This window comes from Siphateles boraxobius, unplaced genomic scaffold, assembly GCF_051911475.1.
Source record: "Siphateles boraxobius isolate OS27281-9 unplaced genomic scaffold, OSU_SipBor_1 26, whole genome shotgun sequence".
Classification (NCBI taxonomy): domain Eukaryota; kingdom Metazoa; phylum Chordata; class Actinopteri; order Cypriniformes; family Leuciscidae; genus Siphateles; species Siphateles boraxobius.
Genome location: NW_027508876.1, coordinates 27,101,132 through 27,115,281, shown reverse-complemented (window position 1 = coordinate 27,115,281; position 14,150 = coordinate 27,101,132). Strand labels below are relative to the sequence as shown.

The 14,150-nt window shown below is 39.2% G+C and overlaps 1 protein-coding gene across 2 annotated transcripts; it reads left to right on the top strand.

Moving 5' to 3' along the window:
- Nucleotides 1-1,050: 1,050 nt before the first annotated feature.
- On the top strand, nt 1,051-13,834 carry esco1 (establishment of sister chromatid cohesion N-acetyltransferase 1). Of its 2 annotated transcripts, none has more exons than XM_077245295.1 (10): nt 1,051-1,152; nt 1,846-3,595; nt 5,368-5,461; nt 5,667-5,733; nt 6,106-6,196; nt 9,683-9,814; nt 10,127-10,216; nt 10,358-10,501; nt 11,941-12,125; nt 12,890-13,834. In XM_077245295.1, exons 2-10 carry the CDS (start codon nt 1,847-1,849, stop codon nt 13,035-13,037), a joined length of 2,700 nt encoding a protein of 899 aa, XP_077101410.1. In that variant the 5' UTR covers nt 1,051-1,152; nt 1,846; the 3' UTR covers nt 13,038-13,834. The 2 variants fall into 2 exon arrangements, 1 of the variants encoding a protein (XP_077101410.1); XR_013207348.1 differs by having other exon boundaries at nt 1,055-1,152; nt 10,358-10,518.
- The last annotated feature ends 316 nt before the right edge of the window (nt 13,835-14,150 follow it).

Below are 14,150 nucleotides of genomic sequence, written 5' to 3'. Positions count from 1 at the left end.
GGAGGGGCGGGACAAATATCACACCGACCAACCGTCACAACATCCTTTCTGTACAACGACGTCAACCAGCAGAGCTAACCGAACAAAATGGATGAAAAATACATTTTTAGTATGAAACAAAATTATCTGCGAAATCAGTTACAAGTAAACTGTGCTGCTGATATTCTGTATCATAGCAACGAATCGTCTCAACTGAAAAAACGCAGCGCTGCCAAAACGCTCTCAAGCGCCCACAGCTAGGCGTTTTCAGTAGAGCGTCCAGCGTTTTCAGCCGACTAAAAACGCTTTGGTGGACACACGGCCTAAGAGTATCTATCTATCTATCTATCTATCTATCTATCTATCTATCTATCTATCTATCTATCTATCTATCTATCTATCTATCTATCTATTAATCATCTATCTATCTATCTATCTATCTATCTATCTATCTATCTATCTATCTATCTATCTATCTATCTATCTATCTATCTATCAGCAGAAGCAATAGCTTACAATACTATCATGATAATCATATAATTCATATAAATAAACAAACAAAAGACAAAACTGGACAGACACAGTACAGGTCAAAAGTTGGGAATTTGAAACATTATTATTTTTAATGTTTTTGAAACAAGTCTCTTCTGCTCATCAAGGCTGCATTTATTTGATCAAAAATACAGAAAAATATTAATACAATTTAAAATAATGGTTTTCTATTTGAATATACATTAAAATGTAATTGTTCCTGTGATCAAAGCTGAATTTTCAGCATCATTCCTCCAGTCTTCAGTGTCACATGATCCTTCAGAAATCATTCTGAAGAAAATTCAGCTTTGATAATAATATATAATAATAATAATATTATAAATTAGAATAAATTATATTTGAAAGTATATTAAAATAGAAAACCTTTGTTTCAACTGGAATCATATTTCACAATATTATTATTATTATTATTTATTTATTGTAAAAAGCAGGTTTCATGAGCATTAGAGACTTCCTTCAAAAACATTAAAAATAGTAATTTTTCTACTCTAGTCCTGTAGGTGTCGTTTAATCACACGCAAACGCAGCAGATCCGCCGAAGAAGACTCAGCACCGGAAGTGAGGCTAAACTTTGCTCCACACAGCGGAAAACAGCTGTTGTTTAGTAACAGGGTAAGATAGGTAAGTTCTGATCTCTACTTTATTGCTGCTGTTTCTTTTTCTATTTATCATAATAGTTATATTTAAGTGTTATGTACTTGTTTTTAATATATAATCAACAGTAGTGAATGTCGTTGGTTTTATAAGGAGGCAGCTAACGGATTAGCCAGCACTGCTAACTTTCTTCTCTACGTCAGATTGAGACACTTGAATCTCTATTTAACTCCAAAAATGTGTTTCATTTATTTAAATCATTTATACACTCTTCAGATCATAATAGCGTGTTGTTATACACTAGGGATGTGAAAAAATTTCTCCTATTCAGTTCATACTTGTCATCTTTGGAGAAACATAGACTCTGAGCTGGTGACATATCGATGTGTTTAAATTAAGATTATGTGATTAATTTCGCGTAACTTTAATACATTGTGTATAGAGATTATAGTTTTAATTGTCAGCTCTTGTCTCCGCTGTCACTTGTGAAATCCTTTCTGTTGGATGACAGCTGATCGTATACTGTTATTATTAGTACTATATTAATCGTATTTTGATGAGTTTAGTTGTTCATTTGTCATTCTTTTTTTAATGCCTGGTTTTTATGTCCTAATGCATTATTTTTTATTTTTACAAACAAGAGTAAACAACTTCATGCATACATCATTGCAGGAATTATTGTTTTATAGTTGCATAACTTGCTTTGTTGTTTCTCCTTAGGATGCCTGGGCAGAAAAGAAAGATGTCTTCTTCTGAACCTGATGTAAAGAAGACAAAGATGGATCAGAGTCTCGTGGAGTCAGATAAATCTCAGATGCCCAAGAAGTCTTTGAGAGGAAGACCCAAAAAAAATAAAGGGTTGGAAATTCAGTCAAACTATCAGACACAATCGAGGGAAGAAAACGGAAAACCTGTTCGGCGGTCCTCTCGCTTGAAAACACCACAAAAGAAGGGAGCGAGAGGAAGACGACGGAAAGATGGGGTGAAGCCGAAGGTCTCTGGAGATAAGCTCTCTCAGAATATGTCTGTCCTGAAAAAAGGAGACAAAAAATATGTTCCAAGAGTAAAGAAAGAAAAGCCCTCCATCTCTGAAACGATCAAAACAGTAGCAGCCTTGTTCCCTGTGCAAATAGAGCACAATTATGGGCGATTGCTTGACTTCCAAAATGAGGAGATAACGCTACCCAAACCTGACAAAATCCATGTGGCCAATATAATTGATCTGGAATCGATTCATGACCCGCGAGCAAGCAAAGTAGAAGAGCATAAAGAGCTGCCAAAAGACTCTATTGAGAAAATTACAGTCAGTGTGGATGCAAAAGTTGATGTGATGAGCAAATCCCCCCCACCTCTAGAGGCTCTTTTCAAAGTCATCCAAGAAACCAGCATCACTAAACACTCACACGCTGGTAAAGACATTTCTGACATGGATGAGTTAGAGGTGGTGAACACGTGTTCCCTGCAGGACAATGTACAAAGTACCGACATGGCGAAAGTGTTTCTCCCAGATTCAGAAGCATTTCTGGATGATGACATTGAGATTGAACATTGCGTTGTTGAGATCGAAACCTATGAGAATTTGGATGACAGCAGTCAGCAGTCATCTCAAAGCTCTGAGGAAGAAACGGCGAAAAAGCAAACAAGCGAAGCTGTGAGGTGTAACATAACTTCTTCGCCCTCTTTGCCCCAGGAAAGTGCGACGGACTCCTCGCAAGGGGTTCAGAAAAAGCAAGCAATGAACCCTCAGGCTCGGACGAAGGCACGCCTTGCAGCTTTGGCCGAGGAAAGGGCGGCTGCCGCCAAGAAACCCCCACCTCGACAGCTTAACCTCCTGGCTCTCTGTGAGGAAATCGCAGATGATATCGCCTCGGATGCTCCGGGAGCTTCAGATGAGAAAGATATTGAGGAACAAAAGGAGGAGAGTGAATCTATGGAGGTAAGCGAAACTGAGGAAATGGCTTCTGACAACACCGTTCCCGCCGAAACCCCCAACGAGGAGTCCACTGATCCCATGCCCGAGGATAGCACGCCCAAGAAACGTTTTTTCCTCAGCCAGGTGTGTCTTCCGCTTAAGACCCAGGAGAAGAAGAAGCTATCCCGTTATCAGAGGCTCAGGCAGGTGGAGCTTCAGCGGGATAAGTTGACCTGGACCCGTGTTAAGAAGCTGAAGTCGGATCAAGCGAGTCAGGCTGCTTCTTCCATAAAGGACGACGCTCCATCGATCTCGCCCAGCCCGGCCACCACCCCTGCACAGGTTCCTGTGCCAGAAAGCGTGCCCAAAGTGGGCTCGATTGAACCCAGACGAGCACTTCCAGCTCAGGCACCACCCATGCCTAATGGAATCACCAGCCCGAAACCCAATTCAGTGATGGAGTACAAACCCTACACTCCCAGACGCAAGTATTCACCAGATGACTTTGAACTTGACGGTCTTGAAGATGAGACGACCAAACCAGCTGCCAAAAATGAGGTAAAAAAACTCTCGCGCACACATAAAATCATACTTTAGCAAGGATTTATTAATTCACTGGTTTCCAAACTTCTTCCTCTGTAGAAAATATATTTTCAAGTTCCCTACTTACATGCACCCACGTAAAGACACTCTCTGGCATGAGCTTGCTTGCAAAATCCTATATGATTTATTTGAAACATTGTAATTAATACAATGCTACAACTTCTCGACTTCAATGGGATTCTCTTTGTGTTCAAGATGTGGCGTCTTAACTTTTTCGGCTTCACACGGTCAGAAGTTAATATTTAGAGGCACGCTGTGGTCTGTCTTCCTTACCCACCGTTGTACTGGTGAATCCGAGAGTGAAATATGCCTCATTATATTTTCTTGTCTTGAGGCTGTCTAAACTGGACGTTACAAAGTGAACGCAAGAAATCCATTTGTCCTATGTGTCAGAAGTTGAGCGAGCGCTTGCAGCACATCAGAAATAGAACGGGGCATCAGTTTATTGTTGAAAATTAGACATGTGGTCCAATCCACATCCAGTATAAACAGCTTCACTGATAATAATGGGTTCTATTTGTTTTGTCACGTCGTGCAGTTCGCGTCTGGTGTAAACCCATTGCTTTTGTAGTTTAAAGCTGCAGTCCGCAGTTTTTCCTCTTTGTCTTCTGCAGCCACTTGCATTTTACAATGGGTGAATGTCCAGTTGTCACTGGTGATTTTGGTTTGAACCTTTATGGATCTGCCATCAAATTGATAAGTTTAATTATATCAAGTGCTGTGAAAAAAGGCTATAAATCTCTCCCTCCAACATCCTCACACTCATAATCTACCAGCCGAGACTCCTTCTTTATGTGTACAGATGTGACGTAATGACGCAAAGACATGCTTGAATTATCTGTGGAAATCCACCAGTACCACTGGAATTAAAAACATCATTACAAGGCAAGCTTACCATTTGAATTGAGCTAAGGCAAGCAGATAGTTTTGAACACTGGCTGGTTATGTTCTTGCTCAAATTTATTTTGGATAATTTTTAACTCCAGAAAGTTATGGACTGCAGCTTTGAAGTAGATTCATCGTCTGCTTTGTTTACCTGGGACTGGCGATCCTTTCACGAATTTGTCAATGCTTAGAGCAGAACCATGCGGCTTTCATTTCTATTTTTACATGGCTCCCTGCAATACTCAACTCTGATTCTTCAATCGTGCCAGTAGCGGACTGTTACTCCCGGACAACAACCGCTACAACTGATAACAGACTGCTTAAGTGGGTACTGCAAGTCATATTGAGGTAATAAATGTCAAATTAATATGTGTTTAAATATTTACTTAGTAGCGGGATCATTTTGTAGTAGGGTCTTGTATCACCCTGGACAGGTTTCTTTTGCATTACAATCTGCTGACTGTGCACTCCCCTTTAGCCTTGACATACCCCCCTTTTTATAACTCTGGGCCCCCCTAGGGGTCGCACCCCTCCAGTTTGGGAACCACTGCATTAATTTGATCCGAAGTCAAGACATTTATAATGTTATAAAATATTTATATTTCAAATAAATGCTGAACTTTCTGTTCATTAAAGTATCCTGAATAAAATGCATCACAGTTTCCACAAAAATGTATAAAAATAAAAAATGTTTCTTGAAAAGCAAATCAGCATATTAGAATGATTTCTGAAGGATCATGTTACTGAAGACTGGAGTAATGATGCTGAATTATTATTATTATTATTTTTACATTACATTTGAAGAAATGTTTTCATGCTAACAATCTAAATAAACAATACAGTTCTCACAGGTTAAACCAGAGCAGTCCTCCTCATCAGCTTCAGTGCAGCCCAAACCACCAGTGGAGAAGAAGCCATGTGCGCCCACTACTCCAGGTAGACATTGTATTGATTTGTTTGATTTTGAGTTCACTGAAAGCCTGACTCCCGTCCAATTTTGGACACGCAATGCTAGTTTCATGATAGGTGTTTGTGGAGCTTATCATACCCAGATAATGTATTAAGTTTGCTAAACTATTTGACAGCATGTTTGATAATACAGAATGTGATTTTTTTTTATTATCTATCTTGTCGTCCACAGATAGTAAGCCGAAACCCTCTCCCCAGCACGAACCTGTCCAAGACACGCAATCAGAAAACAGCAACAGGTAATTAATTGTTGAAAGATCTGAAAACTAACACTCTTCTGTTCTGTGAAAATGCTTTTTCCTATCTTAGTTTAATATGCAACTACAAGTCAGCTGTGGTTTTATTTCCCTGAGAAATGTAAACGCCATGTATCTGCGTCTCAGAGCATTGCTCTGTTTATTGTGAACAATATTGACACAACCAAGTCTTTATTTTTGCAATTCCATTCCAATGATGCTAGTTGAGCAGAGATTACACCGCTTATAATGTGTTGTTGGAAAGATAATCTCAAAGGAATCCGTGTCATCATTGCAGTAATGTCTATTCATAGTCTATTCATCATTTTAGAAAACAAACTTAAAGCATGTCTTAACTTTTTGGTGTCATTTCAGGGCAAATTCTGGTGTTGAACCTGAAGCAGAACAGAAGAAAGAAGTCAGAGACAGTCCCAAACCTACAAATACAGCAACACAGTCCAGCAGTGTAAGTCAGTTATATCCTAATGAACTTTGTTTGGTTATTAATTAATCCTAGTTTCATTATATTTCTTTCTTTTTTCATTCTTTAACTTCTGGATTGTGTGTTAAATATACAATTGCTATTTTACAACTTTGAAATTGTTTTGAAATAAACAATTAAACCAAGAGAAGAATAGAACATGCCCATCAATATATTATATACCAAATGGAGGTCTGTGCACCTAAGTGGATAGAGATAGAGCAGGTTGTGAGAAAGGCAAGGGATTCATCATCTCCAGGGCCTAATGGAGTTCCGTACAGAGTGTACAAGAGTGCTTCAGGAGTTCTAAGAATTCTGTGGAAATTGATAAAAGTGGCTTGGGAAAAGCAGGTTGTACCTAGAGCATGGCGCCGAGCAGGGGGAGTCTTTATACCCAAAGAAAAAGATGCTACAAGCATCAGTCAGTTTCGCCCTATTTCACTATTAAACGTCGAAGGCAAATTTTTTTCAGCATTATTGCTCAGAGATTGTCAACCTACCTATTAAAGAATGGCTTCATTGACACTTCAGTTCAAAAAGCGGGAATTCCAGGATTCTCAGGATGCTTAGAACATATCAGTGTTATCTGGCAACGAATTCAATCAGCTAAAAAGGAGTGGAAGGAGCTCCACGTGACATTCCTGGATTTGGCTAATGCATATGGTTCAGTGCCACATGAGCTGCTTTGGGCATCATTTGATTTTTTCAGGGTACCGATGTCGATAACAAATTTAGTGAAAGCCTATTTTGGAGATTTGCAATTTAGTTTCTCAACTCCAGAATTCAGCACTACATGGCAATGCTTAGAGGTTGGAATAATGGCAGGATGCACCATCTCTCCACTGGCTTTTACCATGGCAATGGAAGTAATCATTAGGGCATCAAAATGGGTAGTAGGAGGAGAGCGCTTGGCTTCTGGGATGCGGCTACCACCAATCAGAGCATACATGGATGACATGACAACCATGACTACAACGGTAGCCTGCACTAATCGGTTATTGGGGAAGTTAACAGATAATATTGAATGGGCACGAATGCAATTTAAGCCTTCTAAATCAAGGAGCATCTCAATAGTTAAAGGCAAGGTAGTAGATAAAATATTCTTCATTAATGGTGAGGCAATACCAACAGTTTCTCAGAAGCCAGTGAAGAGTCTAGGGAGATGGTACGATGGGGATCTAAAGGACACAGTTCGAGTGGGAGAAGTTAGACGACAAGCAGTGGAAGGGTTGAAGAGCCTAAACAGCTGTGCTCTACCAGGCAAACTAAAACTCTGGTGCTTTCAGTTTGGTCTACTGCCAAGGTTGCTGTGGCCACTGACTGTGTACGAGGTTTCTTTGACAACAGTGGATAAGCTGGAAGCGTTAATAAGTTCATACATCAGGAAATGGTTGGGAGTTCCACACTGACTCAGCAGAGTTGGACTTTATAGTAAAGGAGTATTGCAGCTGCCAGTCTCTGCTTTAACCGAGGAGTTTAAGTGTGCCAAGGTCAGACTGGAAATTACTTTAGCAGAGTCACGCGACAAATGTGTAAGGGAGGCAGCCCCTGTGGTAAAAACTGGTAGAAAGTGGTCAGCAAAGAAATCTGTAGTAGAGGCAAAGGCTGACCTCCAAATTGGGGATATCGTGGGACAGGTACAGCATGGAAGAGGGGGTTTTGGGCTCAGTTTAGCTCCTCCTAAATGGCACAAGGCAGGCCCAGCTCAAAGGAGGAAGCTGATAGTCAACGAGGTGCGAAAGCAGGAGGAGAGGATGAGATGTATAAAGGCCATTTCCCAGGCCAAGCAGGGAGAGTGGATGAGATGGGAGAGTGTGGAACAACGAAAAATGGGCTGGCAAGACCTTTGGTCAATGGAAGAGAGTAGGATCAGTTTCCTTATTAGGTCAACATATGATGTTCTCCCATCACCGCAGAACCTAAACCTCTGGGTAGGAGAGGATCCCTCTTGTCCTTTGTGTTCATCACCTGCCACATTAAGGCACATTTTGACAGGATGTAAGGTGGCTCTTAGCCAAGGTCGGTTTACTTGGCGCCATGACCAAGTATTGCGATGTTTGGCTTTAGCATTGGAAGGCAAGCGTAGTATGACCAATAAGTTGCTGCCTGTTCTAGCAAAACATTACACGCAGAAGACAATATTCCTCCGCCCAGGCGAGCAACCACCAAGAAAAGGTGCTAACACCAATTCTCGCCCAGGACAACTGGAAGCTGCTAGGGACTGGAAGATGCTGGCTGATCTTGATCAACGGCTTATTTTTCCACCTGAGATTGCCACCACTAACCTACGACCAGATATTGTTTTGTGGTCTGGATCAGCACGCATTGTTCAACTGATAGAGTTAACAGTGCCATGGGAGGATGCGGTAGATGAGGCATATGAGAGGAAAAAAATTCGGTATGCTCATCTGGCCACTGAAGCAGAACAGCGAGGATGGAGAGTCCAGGTTTATCCAGTAGAAGTGGGTTGTCGAGGTTTTGTGGCACACTCTACAACCCGGTTCCTCAGAGACGTCGGATTCAGTGGTCAAGAGTTGCGTCGCACACTAAAGAACTTATCTGAAGCAGCAGAAAGGAGCAGCAACTGGCTGTGGTTGAGACGGAAAGATTCTAGCTGGCTGAGTACAGGCCGCCATGCTACGGTTTCGTAGAATTCTTGAAAACTTGAAGAGTCTGTTGATTTATTTGTATAGGTTGGCGCGTATGGTTGGGTTGCGGAGAGATTGTGAGATTGTGGTTAGGTCTCAGCAGCACTGTTGGTTTATGTGTAGAGGTTGTATAGTATTTACAGTCATTACGTTCCTGTGTATATTGCGTGAATGACGGGTGGTGGGGCAGATATTGTGTTTTGTGGTAGGTGGTATGCCATACGGAACCGTTGCCACTGAAACTGCATATTAACGCACCAGTGGGGCTCGACAGCCTTAGTCAAACGGGTTGGCGCGTATGGTTGGGTTGCGGAGAGATTGTGAGATTGTGGTTAGGTCTCAGCAGCAAGAGGGAAGTAGAGGTCAGTAAGCTGGGCTGAGTTGAGTGGGGGACGGAGGGGGGTGACTCTGGGACGCCAGAGCCCTCTTGAGGTGTCGAGCCCTCTTGAGGTGTCGTGGGCTAGTCGACGAAACACTGAGGACAGAAGGTGCCCACTTGAAGACCCTAGAGATGTTCCCTACTCCGCTCAATCCAGAGGGTTGTTATGGGTGGACCGCACTGTGGTTGCAGCCGTTGTGTGTGCTGACGCGCAAATACACTACAGCTATTAACACCAGACAGAAGGAGATTCACGTCACCAGATGGAAAGAAGCGTAAATGGATGGAGAAGCATAGGTTACTGTAAAGCTGCGTCTTAGTTGGTGCTTATCTAGGCGAAAGCCGAGTACAAATCAGCATGAAGTTTTAACATCTACTCTCGTGTAATGGAAATAATTATATTATATTATCATTTTGTGATGGCTGTATTTTTGTGCTTTGCAGGATGCTGGTCAGAAGGCTTTTGGTGCGGTGACGTGTAATGTGTGTGGGATGCTGTACTCCCCTTCGAGCCCAGAGGACGAATCCCAACACCTCCTCTTCCACAACCAGTTCATCAGTGCTGTTAAATATGTGGTGAGCCACATATTTGTTATTACGTTATTCATAGTTATTGACGTATAGATGCTGTTTCAGTCAGATTCATTAAAGCAGTAATCAAAGTCTTGAGTGACTTATTGCTTTAATAATCTTATAAGGTCCGATGCTTAAAATAAGACCATAATATAAGGCCATATATATATATATATATGTGAATAAACAATTCTTTCCTATGTAACATAGTAATTTAGCATATAACGAAAGCTTTCATCTTATGATGGGAGTAATACAGTCTCAAAATAACTACATTCCCATGTCTCAAAATCATTACTATAATATGTCGTCCAGGGCTGGAAGAAAGAGAGAATCCTGGGAGAGTATCCTGATGGCAAGATTATTCTTGTTCTCCCTGATGATCCTAAGTACGCATTGAAAAAGGTACTTGTTTCTTCCTCATATATTTCCATTCACTTGCTCTCAAACTGTCTGCTTTAGCCATACTGCACGTTTAGAAGATTTCTAATTGTTCCCCTGATACATATTATGTCTGTTAATGATATTTGTCTTGTTTGATTTAAGGTTGAGGAGATCAGAGAAATGGTGGACAATGACTTGGGGTTCCAGCAAGTGGAGACCCAGGTCCCATCACAGACCAAAACCTTCCTCTTCATTTCAAATGATAAGAAAGTCGCAGGCTGCCTTATTGCAGAGCACATCCAAGAGGTCAGCTGAACATACAGGTGTTTAATAGCATGTTTATAGGTGTATATCTGCATCTGTGTTTTTACTATGGTTAAAAAAAACAAATTATACAAAATCCCTAAATTCTATAATAGTTACAATTTTAATAATAACATTAAGATACATTATTCCTTTATAATGTGCAATACTCAAAACATAATTAGTTCTAGCTAACTAGTTTATATGAAATGTCATTAAACATTCTCATGTACAAGATATAGAAATCACTATGCAGTCCCTAAAAAAGTCACATATATCTTAGCAGAAAGTTGAAAAATGTTGCGTTTGCTTCACACAACAGCAGCCATTTCCCCCTGTTGCCATGGGAACATTATGAAGTGATGTAATTACGCAATGTGAACATCATCGAAAAGCTGTAAAACAGGAGCACACTTCATTTTTTTATATTTTATTTATTCATTTTTACAGAAGTTGTAGCATATTCCTTTTGTAAAGCTACAGAACTTGTTTGACTCATCAATGTTTCGTAAGTTTGATGTTTTTATAAGTCTGAAATAAAACAAGATGAGAACTGAAATATTCCAGCACTTTCTGTGATGTTGTATGCTTGCTTATTATAGGAAGTAATAAGAAATGACTCTTTACATTAAGGTAGTAGCCTAGTGAGAACAGGGTGTTGGGGAATCACTTTTTTTTCTCTTTTTCATCAAACTGCAGTTTTTGCAAGTTCCCGCAGTTTTTGCAAGTTCCCGCAGTTTTTGCAAGTTCTCGCAATTTCATTGCATAAAATCGCATAAATATCCCGCATATTCCATCGCATTTTTTAAGAAAACGGGCTGCATATTCAAGGATTTTTGACTGCAACAATCACAAAACAACTCATGAATATATTAAACTGCATATGTTTTTTGCATTATATATAATCTAATAATAAAATTAATCTGTTCCCTCAGAATTTAAAGTTCTACATATTCACCAACCTCTTGCATTAAATCTTGTTTGAAGAAACCAATATTTTTAGAAACCAACAATACAGTACTCTAAGCTCATTTAAAAAAAATGTTTTACTTCATTTTATTTTTTACAATATTTAAATCAGAATTCCTCTGGCTTCCCACCTCAATTAACTCAGAAAATGTGAAAAAACTTGTATATTCCATGTGGGCCTACTAATATTAACTAATTGAAGTCTTTGTAAGTGCTGCTTCTTTGTGTAATGTTCATCTTAGTCATTGTGTCTGATTGTTTTCTGCTGTATGCTACCCTGTCTACATGATTCTCCTTTACTGTACTTTTACTCTCATCTACCTACTGCTGTTTTGTTTATCATTGTCCATTGCCATTATTGTTTCTTGTTCATTGTAAAGCGTCGTTGAGCCCTGGAAAGGTTCTATATAAATAAAACGTATTATTATGGTCTATTCTACATCTGATGGGTTTGTTTTGGCTGCTGTGTGCAGGGATACAGGGTTATAGAGGAGTCCATTCCGGAAGGTTCAGAAGGAGAGAAGGTCATGTACGAGCGTCAGAGAGCCTGGTGCTGCTCTACCGTACCTGAGCCGGCGCTCTGTGGCATCAGTCGCATTTGGGTGTTCAGCATGATGAGACGGAGAGGCATCGCCTCACGGATGATCGAGTGCCTCAGGTAAATCGTTGGATGGGTGCATATGAATAATTGTAACCACTGTTGAAATGATCTATCACGTAAATGTGGTATACTTTTAGAATGTACAATGCATCAAAACACCTTTCAAACAACTTCTTTTATCTGTATTAATTAATTTTACTGTCCAAAAGCTGTAGACAAATTTTTGTGTTTTATAAAAAAAATATAAAGCCGTACAATGTGTATTATAATGCACTATGAATCCATTGTTATGCATTTAAAATACTTTTAAAATACCTTACATTACACAATATTCAAAAGTAATATTTTTTAAATTATTTTATTCAACAAGAATTGATCAAAAGCGTCAGTAAATACATTTATAATGTTACAAAAGATTTATAATTTTTTTTTTAATGTTTCAATCTTCTATACGTCTGTAAAATCCTAAAAAAAAAGAGAGGAAGAGAGAAAATAGTAAGCTGCACAACTGCTCAACATTGTTTATTTTCATCAAAACAGCATATTAGAATGATTTCTGAAGGATCATGTGACACTGAAGACTGGAGTAATAATGCTGAAAATTCAGCTTTGCATTACAGGAATAAATTGCATTTTAAAATGTATTCAAATGGAAAACAGCCTTTTTGAGCATAAGAGACTTTTTTTCAAAAATCTTACTGACCCAAAACCTTTGAATGGTAGTGTGCTTTCTACAGATTTCAAGTTGTGTTAAAGTGTTTTCTGGGATATTAAAAGAAACAGTGCAGACCCAAATGTTCATCAATCTTCTTTTTCTCCAGGAATAATTTCATCTATGGGTCTCATCTAAGTAAAGATGAAATCGCATTCTCCGATCCCACGCCTGACGGCAAACTCTTTGCAACACATTACTGTGGAACCACTCAGTTTTTGGTCTACAACTTTGTAAGCGGCAATCGCTCAACCTGACAGGATGTGGACAAAGAAACAGAGCTCACTTTTAAAATATTCACATTCAAGAAGAGGACTGGACTTAGAAGACTTTATTTCACTATACCAAACAGTGCAAAAATGAGGGAACACTAGGGTGAGAGACAGAAAGAGAGACAGACTTTTGTTGAGAGTCTTGGTTTATATTGGCAAAAATTGGCCTAGTCTCCTCACAGGAGGTGTAGGGTGTAATGTTAGACACTGATATCTAACCCTCACGGCCAGGTGACGTTTTTGAACAAGTCTGCACAGTAGCTTATACCTGATGAATTGTTTAATGAAAGACATCTAAACCGTTCTCTCAGGTTTAGGTCGCAGCCTATCTTAGGACTCACCGTTTAGTGAAGCCATGTAGTCCAGTGCACAACGTGTGAACTTTTCTACTGTAAGCAATGCCTCGGTCATGAGGCGACGATTTTTGAATCTCAGGTTGAAAAACATCATGAATTTGTTATCTCAAACTCCCTTCAACCCTTACATCATGTCAGCTATTTTTAAAGAGAGCGTATTTTCCTGATACAATGTGTTCCATGTGTATTTTAAAGAGGTTTACATGCATGGCATTGACATTGATAGATGGCAGATGATTTCATAGAAGTCGCTGGTTTTGCACAACACTGTGCAGAATGAATTTGATTCATTTGTTTCTAAAACACAAGTGTAATAATTCAAAATGTTTGCCCGGTCATAGTATTCCATCTCATTTTAATATTTTTAGAATGATTTTATGTATGTATATGTATTTTGATTGAATTATATTAATTTACCCCTGGAAATGACTACAGATGGGTTTCTTTTAATATCATCATTTTGCTATCTACATTTATACATTTTAGAAGCTTCATAAAATTATCAGGACATAAGCGTTGATCTCATCTATAAAGGTTTTACCTTATTTATAAATTGGGATATTTGCTCATTCTCTACAAACATTGAAGAAAAACAGCTTACATTAGTAAGTCATACAAGTTACTTTTAACCTTATAGTAAGAAACAAATAAAAAGTCAACTGCAAAGAGATCCAATGGTATAATGGGCTGACTTTCTATTCCAATAAATGTATTTTATTTATTTTTATTTGAAAAGTGTAAT